Consider the following 24,267-nt stretch of genomic DNA (forward strand, 5'->3'; position numbering starts at 1 on the left):
CACCTCCCCCAAGCAAGCCACATGCCAAGGAGAGAAAACTAAAAAGGCTCTTAGACTATCCAAAGTGACTTTACACTTCCACAGTAATGATGCTAATTAATGTGAATTCAGTGTGGCTCAGGGCTATTTTAAAGGACGCAAGTATTTCAGATCCTCTGCTGTGTTCTGAATCATTCCTGGGCTTGGTCAGAAATTGTCCACAGAAACATTTCTGCATCAGAAAAGGCCTGTGCACCGAAGTGAAGTACAAGCCATGCTTCTACATTTTCAAAACAAATTAATTTAGAAAGAAAAAACCCATACATTTGATCAAAGAGCATGGTAAAATATTTTTTGAATCTCAGGTTTTAATTTGAGAAGGAAAAAAGGACTTAACCTAAATGTAATCAAGCTGTTTTGTGAAGCATAAAAATAGCTTCCAGCAGATGTGTCCCATGAAGGAATTTCATATCTTCGAGATTTAAATTCATCAAATTGGGTTTAAATTGATCAATGCATTTGAGAATTATTAGGGAGAAACTAAACAGACAGTGAGACCGGACACATATAATTTCTTTAAGAAGTCAGCTTAAAAGTTAAAAATTAAAGAATGTAAATAATTAATATTTCAGTAACATATTTCTGTTAAACCAAAAATGTAAAGAATTTTTCCATACAGTCCAATTGGCCAGAAAGTTGTCCTTGATAAAGACTATCCAACAAAACACTTATATGCCCACCTGGCTTGTCAGTTTAGGTACCATTCTATAACATGAATTCATGCAGACAGAGCTCAGGAGCTCCATGCTTCCTAAAGTAATGAAACCAAATAAAGGAAACTAAATAAAATGTAACTGGTGGAGTAATGGGTGCCCAATGGGATAGTGTTTAGGGTAGCTTGGTCATGCTAGTGAGTCTCTGCTACAAGAAACCTAAGGAAAAGGAACTTCTCTAACTGAGTGATGTATATCAGAGGCAACGGGTACCATGAAAGGAGGAAAGAAATGCTCCTGGTTTAGATTATTTTTGTTGAAACTTCCATGGCATCCTGATTTAGTACAGTGCCATTGGATGCATGTTGCTGTGAAGCCATTTTAAGATGGAAGTTAGAGATGATTAAATAAAGAAAAAAAATAGGAAAGAAGTATCAACTTTGAGACTACCTAAAATTCCAATGAATAATGCTCAGTGAAAGCATGAACAAACTATACTTTGAGGTTAAAAAGTCACAAACTTCAAACACAAAAAGACATCAGATTAAGTTAAATATCCAGCATTCTGCAAATGGGTGGAAGTTACAGTTGCAGTAACAGGACTCGAAACCCAACAGATCTGCTGGTGCTTTCCATTTCTGACAAAATCAGAAGTTAAGCAGAAACAGCTTTTTTTATTTGCCTTTTCAAAAAAAAAAAAATGATTGAACAGAAATGCCTGTAGAAAGCTATTTCTGGGAAAAATTAAACCCCCAGATTACCATCTCTTTGAAGCAAAAACTGTCTTTTACTATACACATGTCTACGCCTATGCATAGTGCCGTAGGACTCCAATTCATAACAAAAGCTTCCAAGCATGTCATATCACAAAAAAACTACATAATGTCAAATAGTAAACATAGGAGCTATTGCATGTCCCTAAAAAGTACAAGTTTAATAGGACTGCAAACAGAGACTTACCAGGTAGCTACTGTTTTATTTTAAACAGTAGTTAAAATAGTCTAGCATTAACTTTGAAAACTGCAAAATTTGAATATGTTAGAAATGTGAATTAGAGAAGACAGTCAACAAATTATAACAAAATCTACCTATTCTAGTTAGGTACCAAGTACGAAATCTCAGCATGTGATCTGTTAAGGTCACAAAGGAGCGTATAGCCTTAAGGTCTTGTTCACAAAGCAAGGAAGCCTCGCAAATACTTTCAGTCAAAACTTCTCTTTTTTTCAAATTCAAATAACTCCAGTTGAGTAACAGATTGAGGATGAAACACACAAGTTCACCAAAGTGATTAATTTGGAAGATGTCAGATATTGCTTAGAGTGTATGAAATTGTATGCCAGTTATAATTGCAATATATGCCAGATATAACAACACTGCTTGTTTTCCAGATGTCCATTTTCTCCTTTGCAGACAGCAGATATGATTTTACTAGTATTTAAACAGGGTCAGAGAAGACCTGAAGTGTATGACAGAAAACCTAACAAACACTTTTCTGAAGACAAACAGAATATACTGTTTCTCGCCCCTTCTCTTCAGGGCATTCTCTTTTTGGCTGAATAGGGAGAAAGTGCCCACTGTTTGGCTATGATGTGCCCCTCTATTCCCCTATGCAAGCTCTTATCAGCTATCTCAAAAGCCTCTTACTCCTGTGAACTGGCTCACTCGGGCTTTTTATCCAGCTGGATGTCTGCTGCCTTCTTTGCTTTCGGGATCAGGAATTAATTTGTGTGTGTGTGTGTGCAGTGAGAACTGGCATAACAAGATCACTTTCTACCTTTCCTGTTATCTAACAAGGAAGGTGGGGTTGAATAGTCATAGAGTTTCAGTGTTTTCCACAGAAAATTATGAGTTAGAAGAGAGAATCTTCATGAGTAAAAAGATTTGGGAATTCCTGGGAAACTGTGCAAGATGGAAGAGATTAAATTATTTGGGAAGTGCAAGGTGAGTTTGGGTGGGGAGGAGTTAAAACTGAATTAGGCTGAAGCAGGGTTACTCTGACTTACTAGTTTGGTTATATGGTATGAGCCCTGTTGCTTGCACTGGAACCAATTAAAATGCCTAGTACATGAGAGTGAGGATTAGGCACGTAGCACCCTACCAAAGTATTAAAGTAAAAATGTTAAGATTGCTTCTTTAATCCATCCCATGTGTCTGTCCATCTTTCACCTAAGTGTCCTTCTTAGGCCATTACACATCTCATTACGATGACCTTAATCAAAGTTAAAATTCACTGTCTGCATCACTCTATTGATAGCTAAGGTACCGCTGTGAGAACCTATACACGTAAGATCACAGCTGCATAGAATACAGTCCGCACTGGGGCGATGTATGCTCTTTTTTGTTTTACACAACTCAAATGCAGTTATTTAATGAAATCATCATGTTGAGAGAAAAAGACTTACTCAGATCGAACAGGACATACAAAAACCTATTTCCCTTCTCTCATTCCTGGAGCCTGTCCTTCCCAACTGAATGAGTGACAAGAAAAAATGTATTTATAAATGTTCAGCATCCTGTAACTTTAAAAATTACTTCTGCTTCTGCTGCAAAACAAGTGTTGCTTACCCTCAATTCTTTGAACTAGAACTGATCAAAACTACAAGAAAAAGGAACACTGTACTTTGATATTAATGTTACCTAAAATTTTGTCATGCAAGGTGTTCACTCAAGCCATTTTTAGACATATAAAGCAGGTTTTGCTGGTTTTGCTTACCTCTTGGATTATCACCAATGATATTGGTTTTGCCATTCCAGTACCAGAGCAGCAATGTTGCATCGCGCGATCCTGAGAGAATGTAACAATTTCCTCCAATATAGGACTCAGAACGAGCAAGACAGGTTACAACATCCCAGTGTCCAAATACTACTTGCATCATTTTACCTGAAACACATAAAATTGATTGTTTTAAAACTACATTTTTACTCTTTATAAGGCAAATTAAATACATTATAAAGTATTTTAGAAACATTTTCTTTATTGAAAAAAGGTTTCAAGAAGAACTATAGAGGAGAGTACTATTTTTTTTCTTAATTTGGTGGAAACTTATTTAAAAGTGCAGTAGACCATACAATCCACCAAAAAAAAAAAAAAAAAATTACAGTCCATAAATATTATCCTGTATTCACAGGCAATCATGCCAGAAAGTTTTTTTAATTCTATATGTTTACATTCACTTTACAGAGAGAAAACAGGATAGGATTTGCTTTTAAGGCAAGTTTAAGGTAAGTTTACTTGAAAGATGAAAGTAACAGTCAAAATGCAAATCTGTTGATGATGTGGGAAACGGAATAAGAAGCAGCCGCAGAACGTTTAGGATCCCAAAGAAATCAGTAGCGTGAGAGCTGCCTAGAAAATAAAGCGTACACAGCTTCTGAGCATCTTCTTAAACAGAGAAAAAGAGATTTAGATGAAAAATTACTCTTTCCATCAGCATTAATATATTTGCCAATTATTTCAATGGGCATCCTTCCTTATCAAGAATATCTGTAATGTTCAAAAAAATCTCAGAAGACAGACCTGGAAAAAACACTCTTATCTATGGCATATAGGACAAACACTTGCACCCTGGTAGAGACATAAATGCTAAAAACAAAACAAAGCCTGAATAGTTAAAAATATGCCATTCAAGAGCCTGTATAAACATGAATATGATTATTACCTTTTAACCTTAGCTAAACAGGACAATATTTTCAGAAAAATGTAAATTTGGATGCTCATGTGTATTGGATTTGCATGTGGGAGAGAAAACACATGTAAGGTCAACCCTGGTAGATCTCTGCCGGACCCCCCCGCCAGAGGCTGGCTCCTAGGCAGCAAACATGTCCTGTCTCCTGCCGCTCTCTGGATCTGCCAGCAGCACACGTGATCCTACGAAATGAGAACATCAGCACTAAAATCCATCTCACTGGATTTGCTGAAGCCTGGCAGCTGCAGATCTTGTAGAGACGGGACAAAAGATACACACACATTTCTTCTGCGCCTATTTGGCCCACTCATGTAACATTCAGGCCAAATTCTGCATCCAATGATATAAGGAAGGGTGACGTGTAATGTCATTAATATGTGACCTCAGATCCCTCAGCCCAAATGAACATGCATCTATTTGTGCTTTGGGCTGAATTAAGAACAGGGAAGAACAGAAGGGGAAAAGAGTGATCACTTTGGAAGGATTAACAGCATAGGCCAAAAAAAAAGAAATAGGAAATGCAAACTACGGTACCTGAAATAAAATGTTCTAAAAAGTGCTTAATAGCTAGTAACATGAACAGTAATAACACAAGTCAGTGTTGGGACCCAAATTAAGCACATCTTAATAAAATATTTTGGTGCATGAATTAAAAACAATTAGTCAATCATATAATGCGGTTAGTAGGAAGCATTTCATAGCTCTCTTTCTACACAGTACACAAAGGCATTGTGTATGCAGCCACTAATAACACTAACTGTAACAAAAGACTTAAGGGAGTGGTTCTGAGGAAAGAAGAAAAATGTTAACAGCCTGATTTATATAGAAGATCAAAAAGGTAATTGCATTCAAGTGGAGAAAACCAGGAAAAAAAAAGTATGAATACCAATTAAAAAGAGGGAATTACTTTAGTACATGAAGCAAAAACTAGAATAATATTGTAATGTAAAGAAAACCTGTAAATTGGATTTAAAAAAAACACTGACAAAATGTATTAGGCAAGTATAATCCTCTAAGAGAAATTGTGAAATGAAGTACTAACCCACGAGCCTTTTTGACTGGAAGGGGCAAAACCCTGGAGGTGCACTCACTGTGTAGATCTACCTTGTATCGGAGAGTAACTGTGGGATCGAGTCCTTCCTGCATCTCTCTGCATCTATCACAGCTTTTTATAGCGGTCATCTCTGCACACCAGGGCTTCGATTTGTGCCACAGGGTCACCTAACTGTCTCAGATGCTGATCAGCCAACAGATTTAGTCAGAAAAAGTTACTGAACTTCACAGCTAGGAGCACTGAAACACTCACAGACTACATAACCTCATTTTGGTAATATACAAAAACATCTTACCAAGTGTATGTTTTTTCCCGAAAATTCGAGCTGTCAATTACATGGTTTAGATTTGAGAATAATTTAATTATGTGATATATTTTTCAGTTGTATAGCTGTAGTTATTCAACTGCCTGAGCTGATTTATACTTTCAGAACGCAAGTTTATGCTATAAACATTGCTGAGTTATAGAGATCTCTCTTTCAATTATATTCTATGTTTATAGGTTCTGTTTGAGAAAACAAACCTTTTCCAAGGCTATTTGTTTGACAGTTGTTCATGTAGTTGCACTGCCTTGTTACTTTTACTTTGTTGCTCTGCAGCTGACGTTCAGTCAACTCCATCAAGACCATCAAAATAGGAAATAAGCTTTTGCTCTTTCATATCAGTAAAAAAAAATCATTAATCTTATAAGAGTTCCTCAACTTGTTTATTTCCTTTAATATGAGCTGTCCTTTCTATACAGTAACTTCAAACATTACCATATGCACTCAGATATCTCTTTTTGACAAAACAAATTTTCTAATTTGACAGCTGCGGTACAAATAATTAAAAGAAAAATAAGACTCAAATCTTTGCACTACTGAATCTAAAAATCTGTCTAGAAATCATTCTCACTGCCGGAGGAAGGTTTTATTGTGCTTCTGCTGTACTAACTGTGTTGAGAACCCCATGATTTATATTAAAACTATTTCATGTTAAAAACTAACCAACAAACCAACCAACTCCTAACAACTAATAGGAAAAAGGTTCCCTTTTGGTGTAAGTGCTGAAATATTATTGAATTCAACACTTGTGATCATTTGCCAGTATGTATTACTGATCACATTATCTTTTTCCCTCACTGTTCTGCCAATTTCAGAATAAGTATTTCACTACTATATTCTCATTTTAATTCAAAGCCAAATAAACTACATCTGAATGAACTTGATTTCAAATAGAGCTAGAATTGTGATATTGACAAACAGGAGACACACAGAAGACACAACTCTGCAACTTCTTTGACAACTGTATTTTGGTCTATATCATAATTAGCTACGGTAGTAATGAGATGCCTGGTGAATCTGACTTATACAGGACATAACTTAATGAAATATTTGTAGTTAAGATTGATACGAGACAAATCATATAGGTTCCTTCCATAGGTGTAAAGCAAAATATATCCTTCAACATAAAAGAATTAGTTCTCTAATCCTATAAATCAAGAACATACGCTGAATATTTATTGCTGCTAGCTAATTTTTCTGAAGATCTCCTCTAAATTCACTTTCATGTAAATTTATTTTCATCAATGAGAAAATTAAACTAAGAAGGGTCTAACAAGATGTCTGTATAATGAATTGTAGGCAGTCAATATGAAGTAAATGGAACTTCTTTATACTTAAAGCTTTAAAATTGCATAAATGACAGATATGCTAAAATATGCCATGAGATCTAGTCTTAACAGATTTTCATAAAAGACCATACTGTTTTGTTATGCATTTTGGTTTGTCAATGTGAAAAACACTATTAACTAATATATTTAAGAAATTATGACAAACATGCAGGATATTCTGTAGGGATTAATAACCTACTGGAAAGCTTGATGGCACACACATATTAACCACACTGGGTCATTAATCCCAAAGAAGTACCTTACAGTGAGGTCGCTATTCTCATTATAAGATAATGAAAGGGAAAAAATCACGCGTATTTTTTTCTGAGCCTCCATGGCTTTTAAATTCCTGTAGCTCTTACATGGAAAGACTCTTTTCTATTTAGCATGACACATGCATGACTTCAATGGTTTGGATACATGGCAGCTGACAGACTAATTTAACTGCTGCCCATTACATTGATCAGTTTATGTTGTATGAAAGAATTCGGTGGCTAAATCAATTTTTCTACTATAGCATAGCTTTCAAAGGCTTTCATAAGTATTCTTTCACCAGATTTCAAGACTTCACTTCTGTACTTATTCTACAGTGCTTGCCTATATTTCCTCAAAAAAAATTATCTAACGCTGAACACCAAACAGCAATAAGTTCAAGTAAGCTCTCTAAGAATAATTAATTTTCCTCATATGCAAAACTTCACAAAAACTCACTAGACCCATTTACTTGTGGAAAATACAGTGTAAGAACAGGTATGCCTGTTATATAGATTTGAAGTGTTATGTTTGCCATCATTCCACAAAAACTATGGCTTACAATACACAGTAGCAGTAGGTAAGAAAAGATTTGACAAATATTATTAATAGTGGAATAAATACAGAGTCCACTTTCTTCCCTCACCCCCCATTCTTGTCGATGATGAACACAAGAATCTTTTAGGCTATTCCCATGTTTTAAAAATACATTACCTGAGTCAGTAGAATAAACTCGGAAACTCTTGTCCCAGAAGCCACAGACCAAGATGTAACGATTATCAGAGGTGATGACAAAACACTGGGAATGTACCTGAATGCTTTGGTCTAAAAGGTCAGTGATTTGCCTTCTGTGCATACCTGTATTGCTGGCTGAACAGAAAAGTACATAAAGAAATTTTAGCGTCCACATTCACAGAACAAAAGCACAGTTTAGAAACTTACATTCACACCAGAACTATTCCTCACTGCTGTTACTAGTTTTTTTGTGGTAGGGACATTTTTTTTTCTATTTTTACGATAAAATACTCATTACACTTCTGGGAACAATGCTGATTCCTTGTAGTATGTATTCTAAAATAGAAAAAATCCCTTCTTTAAGTCAAATGCAACTGACAAATATAAATGAAAGACTGCAAAACTGAATGATATATAAAAAAAGTAATAGGCTTCCTTTCCCCCTTCTTCTAGTACAGAAAATTAAAAATTAAAAAAAAAAAAAAGAATTCCAAGACAGTATATACACATACATGCTACTTCACTTCAAAATCATACACAAGTTGTATTTCATTGCAAGCATTACAATTTTAAAAAAAGGAATAACTGCAGCAAACATCGCTACTATTTCATACTTTTTTGAGCATTGCACAAAAATTAACCAGCATATCTCCACACTCTCCCGGCTGAAGTGCTTCTGGGTGCAAGAGTGGGTACCAAGGGCAATTGGACAAGAGTTGGACAAGACTCTTGGCCAGGCCAGCAAAAATCCTGGGAGAAGGAGCATGACAAGCAGTTGCCATGAAGGCCAGTGGCAAGTAGGAACTTGTCATGTGTCCAGTTTCCAGGGAGGCAGCACGAGTCCTTATGCAAGAAACCTGGGAGAGCTGCCCTTGATGGGATGCTAGGCTCCCCATCCTATGGGCCTTCAAATGAAAAAAAACCACAAATAAGAAAAAAACGAAACAAACCAAAACCAAACCAAACCAAACAATCTACGAAACAAAAGAACCCCAGGGAGACTGCTGTCATCAGCAAGTCTCACAAATCCTGGTGAGATGCCAAACCTGAACTAGATGCTAGGAGCTTCTCCCAGCCTCAGCCTCCAAGCCCTCCCCCAAAGTCTGTCCTGGCCCAGAACCTGCTCTAGAACCAAAAAGGGAGCCAGAAGCTATGAGTGATCTAGAACTAACAAGTGATCTGGAACCATCACGCAATGTAGAACCCGCTCCAGAACACCGCTGGCACCCACCCCAAAACCACTGACTCCAGAATTCATACCCATTCTAAACACTACTCCACCAACACCACCCAAGCTCTACAAATAACCCCCAAAACCCAGCCTCTGGAACCCACCTGCACTCTGGGGACAACCCCGGCTCTAGAGCCCACCTCTAACAGCAAGAGCAAGCACAGTACTTGCCCCTTACTTTCAACTACATGGAGCACAAGAGGCAGATCCTGCAGCCCATAAGCTACTCTCACAATATGTAAGACCGAAACAACTTGGCCTTAACCCCCACCCAGGGAGAGCCGAGGCCGTGAGCGAAAATTAGCCCCGGCAATGCTGCCACTCTCCATAACTGATCTGCACTGAGCGTTCCCTGGGTTTCTAATCTTTGTTTTGGGTTTTATTCTCCCACAGCCCAGAAGGTACGAGTTGAAGGAGGCATTGTGAGAGGCTGCAGCCAAAACTCCATCTTGATAACATTTTTATGGGGGTGAAAATACAAAGAGTAACTCAACAGTTGCCAGCAGGGCTGTGTTAGCGTGAAAGAATCGCCAGAAGCAGGTGGGTAACATTCATGCTGAAAATAAGATTGATCACTTCTTTTTCTCCCTGCAACTCCGACCTGGTCCAAATCCAGGCTCAGTGAGCAGTGACTTTAACTGGGGCTGAGTTCAGTCTTCAGAGGTCGCTGCACTTATTTTGACTAAACCACAGGTTCACATACCAAGCCCAGGGCAAAGCTGGAGGTTTGTGCATGGCGTGTTGCCCCAGTCTTTGGTTTGCATAAAAATGACAGAAGTGGACATCGGACATTTTTTGGATTCCATCCAAAAGGCAAGTCAATTGATTTATGTGTGTGCCAAGACGCTGAGATAGATACCTGATCGCTTTGTGCTTAGAAAATACAGCATGCTGCTAATAAAGTTCACGTTACCTTTGGTTCAAGAGGAGCTGAGGGATTTTCCAGACAGGTGAAGGGTTAAATCACTGTTCACCTTCAAATATACCAGCTCACTGTATATGCCTTACTAACTAACATTTGCACTAAAAGAAAGCAGGATTAATATCAGTAAAGTTAAGGATACTAAAATGATGTGCAACCACATATGCCCTTTGGTTGTCTTGCTGATTTGGCCTGATTGCAGGTACTGTACATAACTTGCATAGGAGTACATTGACATAATTTACTTCATTTAACATCTGATTTGAATATTCAAATATCTACCAAAGAATTTGCCTCTGAGTAAGGTTTTTAGAAAAAAAATAGTACAGAATTTGAAAACATATTAAGACCTTTTTCTCAATTCTTTTAAGTTCCCTGCTGCTTACAGGAATTAAGTATGGAAATACCATCTGTGTAATATTGTGAAGGATTTCAAAAGAACTCCTCAAAAAGGGCTGACACAATGTTACTCCTGCAAAAATAGTATTATTATCCAATCTAGTAGGTATTAGACATAAACTGGTAATTATCAGCAAGTCTAAAGAAATGTGAAATGACAGTAGGCAACACCTCTATCAATGAAAACAGAAATGGGCGTGGCCCCCTCTCTCTCTCCCTGTGTCATTAGTGAAGAGTTATTAGCCAGAACTGATTATCTGCCCTGAGTCTTGTAACACCGCCCTTGCATAAATTGACATCCCCACTTTGGCATATAAAAGCAGGTATGTTTCCAACGTCATTAATTAAGGTCTTAATGTCAGTATGGAGCTTTAGCTGAGTTGAGCTCAGCTTTAAAGATCACCTTAATGATACTTTCAAAACTTGGCGAGGCCTAATTACATTTATTTTGTATAGACTCTGAGGTTATTCATGTGTGAACACACAAAACCAACATCTTTTTTCTACTTTTCAGAAATATTCCAACTGATTTAAGTGAGGAGTTTGTCTAAAAAAGAAGGTATTTTTTTCAAGTGAAAGACCACAGACCAGTTTGGGATGAGGCTACATGTAACATAAAGCCTCTTCCTTCCCCTAGGGAAGACAACCATGAAATTCCCATTGACTTGCAATTAGAATAACAGAACAAAGTGCTCTCCTATAAGAAAAGGTAGTTGCAAATGCTATATATCTGAAACAGGATCACTAAACAAGACCACATAATGTATGTCTCTCTTCCCCAGTTCAGCCATGTCCATCTACATGACCTGCTGCTCTCACAGCTCCTCTGTATCACAGACGATCCTTGCTGCACCAATGCCTTCCTGAACTGCCATCTTCCAGCAAGACTAAATACAGATATTTCAGGACAGAGTCTCACAAAGGGGACACCAGCATCCTGTGGACTCGGATGTAAGAGCAGTGTCTGTGGTGTATGAGATCACTTTGGCAGGTACCTGCTTATAAACACATGTTCTACTCATCAGAAAATTGCCATGACAGCAACTCCACCTGGACACTGTTGCATTTACAGTTGGAACAAGCTGCTCGGTGCAGTTCTTTAAAGAAAAATCTGATTTTCTCCAAATGTGGAAAAATAACCAGGGTCACGTTGTAAAAATGCAGATTCAAAATTTTTAGGCATTTTGACCATCTGTACTTGAAATACCATAAATGTGAAATGTGTCGCAAAAGCACATAACATGCAGACTTACATCCCAGCTGCGGACAGCTCTAGTCCCCACTCTGCAGAGACTTTCTGTCCTCCTGGAGGACAGGGCAGGGAAGACCTGGAGCAGGCTGAAGAAAGGCGTCTTTCCCAGGAGCTCGCCGTCAGCTGCAGCCTGGCCCTGCAGCTCTGCTCCCCCACGGACCAGCCCCTGCCTGGCCCCGGGTGCTGCCCCACTCGGTCTGGAAGAGCCGCGGTGGTGAAGCTCCCGTGCCCGGTGAGACGATGCTGCTGCACCCTGGTTCTCTGGGCATCTCCTGCAGGACCAGGCGCTGGAGCCCGGCTCACCCTCACCTTGCCAGCCTGGCAGGATCAGTGGAGCTCGCTGGAATATTTACACTCCCCAAGCCAGAATACAAGAATGTTCTTGCAAAATAATGCTGTCCAGTAAAAACAACCGGCTGAAAGGCATTTTGCACAGTATCAAAAATGTAAATAGAAGGGACAGCTGGCTGGTTACTGTGCATTCATAGGAATATGTAGTCACCGGGCAAATCCAAACCACACATGTAGTTTAGCAAATAAAACTGATGCATGTAAAAATGAATTGTGCTGAATTAGTTGTTCTGTACAAGTACAGTGCTATTGTTTTACTGTGTAACAGGAACTGATCAGGAAAGAGAAGGTGCCTGAATTCTCATAATGGTGCATTAAAACCCTGTGCTTACTCTCATGCATTTCGTATTCATAGGAAGAGACCCCACTGAAGCAAGCATGGCTAAGTCCTCCAGGATCAAGCCCTTAATTTGTGCATTAACAGAGTACTTTAGCCTCCAGTATGCTTAATCTTCTGTATCTAAAAATTTCCCAATAGTATCACAAATACTTTATGAAAAATAAATATTTAGACAAGACAATGTATATTAATGTAAAACCTATTTAACATTGATTCTTTCTTTCATTACAACTCATCTAATGCCATGGGCTGATTAGATCAGCCTGCATACACTTCAACAAGGCTTGCAGTCATCTAATTTATTCTCAGGGTACTAACTTCTAAAATTGTAACATTTGGGAATTATTAAATTTAAATAAAATGCTTTCGATTTTCCATTTAACATTCAGGCTTTCATTCCAGAAGATAAAAGTAGTTTGAACCATTAAAAAAAAAATCAGAAGAGAGCCAGCAGTGTGATCAGAGGACTTTTTCTTCGCAAGTTCTTTTTTCCCCTGATTTTTCCATGCTTTTATAACTGACCACTTCTTTTTCACTTAAACTACCATCCTAAAATGGATAGTTTAAAAAACAGAGCTAAGTTTGAACTCTAATAGGATCAGGGGAAAAAAAGAAAATCCTGTCTTCTTTGCTCCTGTGAACTGTCCTACAACTAGTTTGTATTTTGAGGTTGGGTTGTTTGACCTTTTATTTTTGATCATGCTTAAGGTTCCATTTCTCATGCTATAGGCTCCCAAATTATAGTCCACTCCCCGAAATGGGGTCTGTAATGAAAGAACTGACCGAATTCTATAACCATGCTAACAGAAAAATCAGCTCTATATAAACTAATAAACCTCTATAATAAAAAGTCATGAATTGAATCTATTACACTGAGTCATTAAATAAAAGACAGACATTCCTCCACTCCTTTTTAATAAAAGAAAAACATACACAAATTTAACTAGTGATGCTGATCAAAAGATGCAATACCCTTGAAAAATGAATACTAATATCTCAACACTAAAACAGAGTGGGCAATATATTTCAACTTTGAAACTGCTTTGCAATTACACATTAATCCCCTCAGCCTGAACAGCAGGTCTATGAAGAAAGGATTGATCTCCTTTAATGATGAAACCCTGGCACCATGGTTTTATTTTTCACAACACGGTGCAGTTAAGAACCCCACTGTTATTATGAAAATTTCCTCAGCAAAGGAGCTCCATCACATTACCAGTGCACCAATTCATCATAACGCGCCTCGCTCCTGCTCATCAACAAGTCTGAGTGATGAAAAGATCCAATATTATCCTGACAGTACTTCATGCACATTCTCAATCACACATTATTACAGCATCCATATTAATTTCCACTGACACGCGTCCTAGGCCTGTTCAAATTAGGCAAACCAACGAGGGGGAGTTGATGAAATACCAGCATAGCCACAGCTCATTGCATTCCAATTTGCATGCAAATGGTTTATCAGGAAAATTCCATTCCCAGCAACCAGCAAGTGAAAAACAACCGTAATCTGCACTTCAGGGCCACCATACAGAGCTTAATGAATCGCAAAGAGAGAAGGAAGTGACAGACCTATGAGAGGATCGATTTCCACTGGCAGCTGGTAAGGCTGGTCTTGTACAGCACCTTGATGAGCTGGAATTCAGGAAAGAAGATTTTTAAACTCTGCATTTTTTTAATACATGAAGCCTCATAAATTTTGTAAATCAAACCTACATCAATTTTTTTTAACTATCCAAGATTCTCCTGCATCAATTGAATTTAAAAAAAAATCCAGGTGCTTTTGCAGGCTGCTTATTAAACATTTATTTTAGATTAGTGCTATTCTGAATGTATGCCATCAGCAGCAGCTCCGGTCCTGAGCCATAAGCTCTAGCAGATGCTTTACTGGCAACCTCTCCTGTCGCAACAAAACAAAATTAAGTGGTAAAGACCACTGAAAACAAATTGTGACAACCATCTGCTGACTGTAGCAAATACTATTTTCCTCTTTACTTTTTTAAAGCACTGCTTTGAACAAGTGAAGCACAAAGGACATTAAAAAAAAAAGTCAGTTTATGATGCAGACAGGAAAATCTCATAGTCATCCTGAATCTAAGGATTCATCCATCACCAAAACCCATTTATTTGCAAGTTTGCATAGAAGTTAATATACAATTCTGCAGAGCTGCATTTCATTTGAGCACCTGGCATACCAATGAAACGTTTAACACCTGAATTTTCCTTCAGTGTTAAAAAAAAAAAGCCTTTTTTTTTTTTTTTTTCCACAGTCTCACCAAAAACAAATAAGGAAGCAAGCAAACTCCTATTTCCCCTCCCCGCCCCCCAAAACAGTCCACAAGACATTCTTGGAAGTTGAACAAAAAATAATGGCTGGATACTTACACAGGTGTTTTTTCTATCTACCATCCATAGTTTTATATAAAAATCAGTATCAATAGAAGGGTTTCATAATTAATTGGGAAGTCTAAGTTTTGCTGCAATGAAACACTATCACAGAACAAAACATGAAACTCATATGACAAAACAGAGGCATCCTGTTGGGTACCAGTGCCATAAGATGTCAGCAAAGCCACCAAACTCATACACAAAAGCAGAAATGAGATTTTTAGTTACCCATCAGTGACAACCGGTCACTTGGCAACATAACTTTTTTATCCTGATGACTCATTAGTAAAGACACTGCTAAGCCCAGAGCAGGAGATACGGAGTAGTAATGATACCTGCCCTCTAATCCTAGCAAATCCCCTTTTGGTATAAAATTTGAAGGCAACAATAGTGAGGGTTAGTCCCAGGAATCCATACCCAGGTATCTTAAGCATAGTACTCCTTTAACAGCCTGCAGCTACAATAGGTGTGCTCTCAAAGAGGGGGGGTGAAGTGGATTTTTGTTGGGGCTTGGTTTTGTTTATCTTGAACTGTGGGTTTTCTTGAGCTCTTTATAAAGGCAGAACAAATGTAAAATGCCTCTAAATGAAAAAATAGTGACTCAAAAGCACAGCTTACTGGTCTACTTTTCACAGGTGAAGGAAAAACCAAAATCTGAAGGTTTTATTCAACTCACAACAGTTGATTACTGCATTGAACAATTGGTTGCTTGCCCACAGATCACCAACCAGCAGACTTATGAGGAAATCAAGATCCACTCCTGTCACTTTAGAACCTCTTCTTTTCCCATGACTGTTTTATGTCCACAAAGGCTATCTTTCAAAAAGCATCGCATATTATATGTCCGAGGTCACACATCCAGGGTATGAGAGGATATTGCCATCCTCCTTTCAAACAAGTGCCAAGACCCCTGCAAGTAATTCTTGCTCACAACTTGTTATCTAGACAAGCCTCCCTTCCACCCTTCCTTTTTAAGCATTTATTGGGTGGGTGAAATAATACATAGATGTTTCTATTTGCACAATGTTAAGGGGTAATTTGTGAGAATTAGGAAACAGTGTGGGAGTCATCTGGCGTTTTTCAAAATGTAATCTAAGACCCTCAGTCCAGACTTCTTAGCAGGAATTTCAGTGATGTGAGTACTACACTGGTACAAATATCTCCTATTTTAGTTATTTGAGTAGAAGCTCTTTTTTCTCTTCCTTGAAAAGCCTTTGACCAGATTTACTGCATAGCACTGAAATAAACTACCTTTCAGAGGTTGGGCCTGAGACTACCACAGTCAGGGAAAAGAGGATGAGTGTCTCCACGACTGGAGAACATTAGAACTGAAAACATAATGACTATATTCTCAAGTCCAACACATTTTTGAAGCTTAATTAATTTGATTTGTTGCTATGCAAATAAACATGTTGTTTTCCTTTCCTATTGACAGATACATGAGCACCTAATAACTTTGGGATGTTTAAGTTACAGAACATACAGACTTCTGATATAGTTAATCTTCTAATTCTCATTCAGTAGCTTTAACACCAGAATATCATGTTCATAGTCAACTACGAAAAGATAGCAGAAAATTTTTCAGGCAAGTTCTACATGCTTAAAAACTTGTCTTTGACATGATAAGGCTCAGGCTTCCATCTGACTGAAAAAGAAATTCAAGAGGAAGAGTGTGACTTCATTATGGTCAAATAGAGTCAAATACTGTTTTTGTCTTCTTGCACAGTACTTGATGGCCTGGAAAGCACTATATCGTTACAAAATTTTGTGTGCTACACATCTTACTACACAATAGTTCCAATTACCTTTTTAAGGAGAAACTAAGCCCACATGTGAAGAGCATGCTGTGTCAATGCGAGTGCTTTTCACACTATAAATTTAAAACAGTTCTGCAGCAAATTTTGAAACAGATGATAGAAGTACTGCTTGAGAGCAGTGGTTACTTATGTTATTTACTTTAATTTACTTACCAGGAAGATTATGCCACTTGTTTACAGCAAATAGCCTGTTGGCAGTAACTGTGATCACAGCAGGAGTGGCCAGACCAGGCTGGGTGTTGGCTGCTACGTGAGTTACAGGGGAGTTGGATGGGAACTTGAGAACCATGATAACGTCCTGTTGAGCTTGGTCTGTGAACATCAACGGACTCTGCAGGAGGAGATACTGTTGAGTGCACACAACAAGAACCCAAATACACGGGAAAATAAAACACAGGGAGGAGAAAAGAAGACAGGACAAGAGAAGGAAGATTGGATTAAAACACACAAGATCCAATGAATCAATGAAAAAGCACTGAAAAGCAAATACAATGAAAAGCAATGAAAAGCAAATACAATAATAGTGGACAGCCTTGTGGAAACAACCATTTTAGGTAGAAAACCTTCATGTATGCATTAATTTGAGGGCTTTGCTGAACACAGGGTGTCTATATACAAACTTTGCTACGAATCACAGCAGATTAAACCAGAAGTTCCCAATCACGTATCTCTGCCAAAAGAATTCTCCTTCATATCTGCAGAGATAGCATGTCAAGGAAAGCAATGCCAAACTAGGAGGGAACATTTAAAAAAAAAAAAAAAAAAGTGAGCAAAAGAAATGCCTGCTCCCAGACATTGTCTCAAGTTGCATTAAATTGGCAGACAGTAATTCTTTACAAGCCAGATGAGAACATGAAAGCACATTAAAATAAACAGATACACACATACACTAGATATATGTTCTGTATATACTTCTGGTGTACAAAAATAAGATTTATGAATGCAAAGCAGAAGACTTCACTGTAAATGTGTTTCAAAGGACAAACATAATTAAATGCAGTTGTAAAGAATATAAAGTGGACGTGATTACAGACACTATCCTGCCTTGTTTCTAGAAATACTAAAAGGAGGGAATGAATCCAGATTCATTTTCAACAGAATATTTTTAGGTTTTAGTTTTTTAATTTAATAAGCTGAAAAGTTTAATAACTTTTTAACTAAGGTCTCTAACAACAGTGCAAAATGTTGAAAGAAAATATCAAGGACCTTTGATCTAGATATCAAACAAAAGGAGGAAAAGCAAAACTTAATGGGTTTGTGATTATGTAGTGTGCCTAAAAAAGAGAATTGCATTGAGATGTAGAAATGCAACCACCCTGGCCAACAATAGCCATATTGCTCTAGTATTTGTAATTTTCTAATAACTGAATTAGAACACTAATGAAGTGTTCTTGGCTATTTTCCATCTGCAATATTTCATTACATGTATGTGTATGTAAGTGCATACATTTAACGTATATTTATACAGAACTAATAAAAAATTAAATACATTTGCATTTTTATTATCACTCCTTTTTAAAAAGTTATTAAGAGTACTTAGAAAAACATATTGCTCTATGAATTCCTATTTACAGTCTTTGCATAAAGGTGTAAATAAAAGCAACTAATAAGCTACCCAGACACCCTTCTGAGCAAGTGGCTAAAAGCCAATCAATATTATGAGTTAATCCTCCCTGGATGCTCATTCAATTAAAGGTGTCAGTAATGCCTCATCTGATGTGGCCTCAATTAAATCCAGCTATCTGATGGTTGAAAACACAAGGGGATACAGCAACAGCAGCAAAACCAGACAAATAGGCAGCTTTCGTGTGACTGCTAATTACTACACCTGGTGTATATTATGGCTTGTGCACTTAACACAGCACGTGGTAGCTTTCAGTTCTGTTGTATTCATGCAGACATGCACACACACACACACACACAAAACCAGAAAAATCAGTAAATAATAAAACTCAAAATAATTCAAAATTGTGACAGGAAAAATACCTGTACTGTATTTCAGCTCTAGGAATACTACTTATAAAACCACTTAATATAGTGCTATTATAAAATCATGTATTAATAACTACAAAACTGCTCAAAGCAAGTGGAGAACTAAGGGCTTTTATTCTGTGTGTACCTCGGCCTGAAAAAAGACATAGGAGTTAGAAACAGTTAACTTCCTAGAATTTAACTTCTTCCATTACATACTAAATCTTAGCTAATTCAGCATCATGAAAAATGTTATGATAAAACCAGGCAAACTGCTTCCCAGCATCAACGCTATTTATACAACAATGGGTCTGACAAACATGTCAACACTCGACTCCTCAAGTTCCTCCTCTTCCTGAAACAAATCCCTCTAAATTAGGGCAAGTACCTAGTGCATGGCACCACGACAGAGGGACACACGTATGGTGTCTGGCCGTATGATGAGGGCATTTGGGCTCCCCAACATCCCTGAAAGATGCAGCTCCATGGGTTGCACATGCACATCACCGCAGTGGTCTGCAGCCCTGGGACACCGCGTGGGAGGTGCGAGGGGCCAGCAGATCACAAATGAGCACAGTCGGCTCTGTCCATCCAGCACGTGGGATCCCAGGGCAGGAGCCTGGCTTCAGCACAGCTGTCGAAGTGTAATATGGACTTGCTGCAGAAAGGGTGGTGGGGATGAGGGGAGAGTCAGCAGAGCAAGTCTTGTGGATGACACATGACATGATATTTGAGAAAGGCTAGTAGCTCAGTTCAACAAGTAAGTTTACACTTCTTAGACTCCTCTGTCATAAAGTTTGTAAGCTACTTTGGACACATTTCGGATTTTTGCGTAATTTTTCTAAAACCTTTTGCACTTCAGGTAATGTTTTAATCTAATAACCTTAGTTGGCCTGCGTAGGACATACATCTTACAGAACATACATGAAGAAAATGTCTTTTTTCAGTATAAAATGTCCATTTTGGCAATAAAAGAACATAACCTTTTGAAAAACTTGTGAATCAGCAGACCATTTGGTCCTCTTGTCAGAGTATCACTTAACATACTTAGTTCTGGATCTATGACAACACAAATGATATTTTAGACCCAAGGACTGCACACAACATGATATGGAAAGTAATCAGTAATAAAATAATAGTTTGTATAATAAAATTATATTAGACACAAGTAGAGGTAAAAGGGAAAGCATGTTAATGCTCACTGCCTGGATTTTATCACCCTAGCTTTACTGCAAAACACATTTAGTCACATTCTTTGCTATGTTAAGTTTCAGCTCATGAATTCCTAGTAATCCTTGTTTTAGGGGAAAACCTATGCCTGGGGGAAAAGACAAGGAAGTTCCACCTCCTAAATCCATGCTTCTTGGGGAATCTGCCAAAGATTAACTAAATTGCCTCCATGATGACTGGCTCTCACCTGTACAGGTATGGTATTAACAAAATCAACTGATGAAGTGTTCTTAGCTTACACTGACAAAAATGGTCTGTACTAGAAATCAATACAATCCTTTCAGCAATAAATAAAACAATAGTTAAGCACTGCATACCTGGCTCAGTCCTATAGAAACATAACTCATCTGCTGGTTTTAACGACACAGTTCCATGACCACAGAAAAGCAAAGCGGCTGGTTCCGTAACTTTAAGATAGCAAAGGAAGTGAATAAAAACTGCAGGTCACAAAGAGTTAACATGGTACTTACCACCTGCATGGCAGAACTTCTTGGAGGATGTGGTTCTATGAGCAGTTGGGAAGGGGTCTGTCCAAAACTTCGTATTTGAGCTTCAACAGCCTGGAAAAGGCACAGGCAGGTTTGCATGTTAAGAGGTGCTAATTACAGGCAATAGAACCATAACTGTCACCTGAAAATGTCATTCCACACTTCTGGCTTGTTTCATGTTGAAAATCAACCCCGTGTGTTCACTGTGGGGCTAAGTGCTTGGCACTAGTACTAAGAATGAGGTAATCATTTTAGTACTGTGGATGCTATTTCCATGAGAAACTCTGCAAAACCTCATCCCGCTCAATGATATTAAACAGAAACCAGCTATTATAATCAGAAACTCTCTTTATTGGCTCCATTTTTTCTTTCTAACACTGGCTTATCCTGTTTATATCATAACTCAGAAACAAAAGTTAATTTTTAAAAAGTTTCTGCAGGTATTAAGAGCACTCTACTTTCCACTTTCTATTTAAACTTCGGTGTGGTTAGTTTCACGGCAATAATCGCTACATCGAGCTTTTTTCTTATTTTTATTCAAAAAGAGCAAACGACCTTAGAATGCATTAAACAACCAACAGCAAGACTAATATTAAATGCAGCTAATGGGGAATGTGAAGATATAATGCAACCTTTTTTTTTAAAAAACGTTTCTCTGTATCTTCAGCAATATGCTTTAGCACTTCGCTCACAGGACATACATGAAAATACCATCTCATGCTTAGCAATTTCTTAAAAATAATTAATCTGAATTGTGTGAAGTTACACCTCTTGCCTAGGCGCATCCAACTAGCTTTCCAAGTTGCCAACTATTGGTGCACCAGCTCAAAGATAAAAACAAGCAGCCAAAATTCAGTAAGTTACTTCTTGTCAGCCCTGTACTATCCACAGAAATATGCTAATACTACATAAAATCTTAAATAATTCAGTTTAGATTAAATCTCTTTCATTGTGAGCTAAACTAAGCAAAATTACTTTGCATTTGCTGTGGACTAACAGATACTTTAGTTTCTCTGTGCACGGTGCATTGAGCCCTACATTTTCAAGTGTCTAGAGCTGCTGAGTACCTAAGGTGAGGTATTAGCAAATCCTACTTTCAAAAGAAGTTCTGAAAATCAGGCCCTTCAAAGAGTAATTTTAAATGGAACGCTCAAATGCTAAAACAAAAAACAACTAGCCACTCATGCTTTTCTCTCAGAAATTCTTCTTTTTCCTCACTCGATGTACCTTGACGCTCCCTAGACTTATAGTTCCTGTTCTATTTTAGCCACTCGTTAAAATTTTTGAGACAATGGAATAACATGTACACTGATCTTACTCTTACAAACAACTATTTTCAGAGAATAATAATAATAAAGACTATTACTTGGACACACAACAATCTCCTGTTACAGAAATAACAAAACCAAAAGTAGAATGTACCCAAGGCCATAAGATCATCAGAAATAATCATCCTCTGATAGGAAGCATGCCATCCAAAACACTTGACCTTATACATTTGGCAGGGCTTTTGAAACATCTGAACTCACCACAGCAGGAGTTGGAATTACTCTGTGGACAGATTCTATCACTCCTGCCCACTCTGGGAAGCACCTTAATCTTCAAAGCACTGGTGAATAAGTAAGTTTATCAAAAAGCCAGCTGAAACCTGACATACAAATGCTGCGATTCAATAAGTACTTTTTGAAGAACTGCAATATCAGATTTGTGAAACACCAAAGCTTAGTAAGACCATCAGAGTCCCCTTCCTAGCAATGAGGCATGCTACGTTAAAATTCAAATTTGGTTTTTTGTGACTTGAGAGATCAAGGAAATCACAAGGGCATAGAATTTGAGGTCCCTTAAGACATGAGGCAACAAAGCAACAATGTACAGGTCAGCAGCTCTACCGTGTCCATAAATAGCTGTTAGTTTCAAAACATCCACATTAAAAAGATTTGCCTACATTTACTTGCAGATTGAGTGGAATATTTTTACCAGCAAATGGGAATTCTGTATTGCATTGAGGGTAGAACCAGAAGAACACAGGAGGAGCAGAATGCAGACAGTCCTGGATGTCAGTTATCCTATACTTCTTAAAATCTTTAGGGCAAATCTACAGAGTCTATAGGATCTACTATTTGTTTCCTATAAATATATCTATCCAATATATTATCCAAAGTGAATAAAATAATAAGTGCAACTCTCATGCATTTATTTTAGACAGAGCTAAAAACAGAATAGATAAAATGAGGAAATAATAAGCTTCAGATTTGCTATCTTCCTTGTACATTGACTTAATATGAATATAGAAACTTCCATTCCCAAACTGCCCACATTCAGCATTTAAAGAATAAAGCAAAACAGCTATTTGTCTCCCACCCATCCTTAGTGCAGAAGATAATCCCTCTGGGATATTAAAAACAAGTATAAAAGACTCTACTCAACCTGCAAGCAGATAGTCACTGCCTGCTTTCACATAGTGTTCTGTCAGAACTGGTGAAATCGCTGACCGATGAGACGATGATTTTGCCAAAGCCTGCCTTAAAGGAGCACAATTTCTCTGTTTTCAGTCTTTAACAGACACTTTCTACATCCATGTTTATGATCTAGCTTGAGTTTGGGATTTACAGTTCTAGCATAAACTAGTCTTTTAGACTTACTTGGTTCCATCTGGTCTTTCCAAAAAATATGAGAGCCTACATTTCCAGGATTACAAAAGCCCACTGACACAATCTTTCCCTTCTAGCCAACAGTACTGGGAAAATCTACATTCAGAACACATCCTACCACAGGTAAAAAGGTTTCATAAAATATCAAAATTGTAGATAAAGGCACAGATATTGGTATTTGTATGCCCTCTTTACTGCACATCTTCAGAGAGCCAAAAGAAATTTGAAAAACTTTTGAGTAAAGGCAACAACACTCTGACAATTACGTCTAGAAATAGTGGCTAGACTTCAGCATAAAAACCTTCTGCATTCCTTTTAATTACCAAGAAAAAAAGGTAAGATTTCTTTATTTAGCTTCAACATTTCTTAATTATGACCAAGACAGTGTACCAGCAATCCCAAATGATTTCTTCCTTTTCCCATATTGTACTCAAAGTCAATCCTGATGTCTACTGCATGTTCTGATGATGTCTCAGAAGGATCACATACAGGAGTAAAGATGACCTCCCTCTATCAGCAGAAACAAGAGATGGTGGAGCCACAATCAATCACCATTCTCTCAATTTACATAACAATAGAAAGAGAAATACAGAGCCACCAGACTTGTGTTCAACTTGTCAAAGAAAATCAGCTAGAAGCAGGGAATCCTTTCCTCAGAGCGATAACGAATATCTCATTTGAAGAAAAAAAACCTTACCATTTACCTGAGAATATACAATTAAATGATCATCAGTCAAAAAAGTCATCAACTCACTTTGTAACAAATTATAGCCCAGCTTCTACCTTAATTTTATTGAAAAATGTATTAATAGCATTAGTTGGTGTTACTAAGAGATGGCCAGCTTCTTCTAGTGGTAAAGGACAGACACATATTCTCATATTGCTGAAACCCTCTTGAGCATATAACCATTTAGGTTATTGTAGGTAGAAATATTTGAGAAATTTGCACAAGTAGTTTCACATCTATTAAAGGCATTATATAACTAGAGAGGAATAACCTTTGTTTGAAAGGTATCTTTAGTTCCACAAACTCTTTATGTCTGAAAGCATGCTGCATGCCTCAGAGTAAAAGATAATCTCATTCAACTTTTTCTCTTTTTTTGCTGCTTCTCAAATATCTCAGTAAAATAGCCTTCTTGCTGTTAATCCTCTACA

General features: G+C 37.6%; 1 protein-coding gene across 4 annotated transcripts in view; it reads right to left on the minus strand.

The window, feature by feature from the left end:
- LRBA (LPS responsive beige-like anchor protein) overlaps positions 1–24,267 on the minus strand; it is a 412,983-nt gene that overhangs the window by 25,137 nt on the left and 363,579 nt on the right. For 3 of the 4 annotated variants that reach the window (XM_065634945.1, XM_065634944.1, XM_065634948.1), the window contains 5 exons: positions 20,444–20,533; positions 16,926–17,118; positions 14,140–14,202; positions 8,049–8,204; positions 3,406–3,573 (listed from right to left, as the gene is read on the minus strand). In XM_065634945.1, the coding sequence (XP_065491017.1) occupies positions 3,406–3,573; positions 8,049–8,204; positions 14,140–14,202; positions 16,926–17,118; positions 20,444–20,533 (670 nt within the window). The remainder of the gene's footprint in view (positions 1–3,405; positions 3,574–8,048; positions 8,205–14,139; positions 14,203–16,925; positions 17,119–20,443; positions 20,534–24,267) is intronic. The other variant, XM_065634947.1, reaches the window with a different exon arrangement.

Source organism: Caloenas nicobarica, chromosome 4, assembly GCF_036013445.1.
Source record: "Caloenas nicobarica isolate bCalNic1 chromosome 4, bCalNic1.hap1, whole genome shotgun sequence".
NCBI lineage: Eukaryota > Metazoa > Chordata > Aves > Columbiformes > Columbidae > Caloenas > Caloenas nicobarica.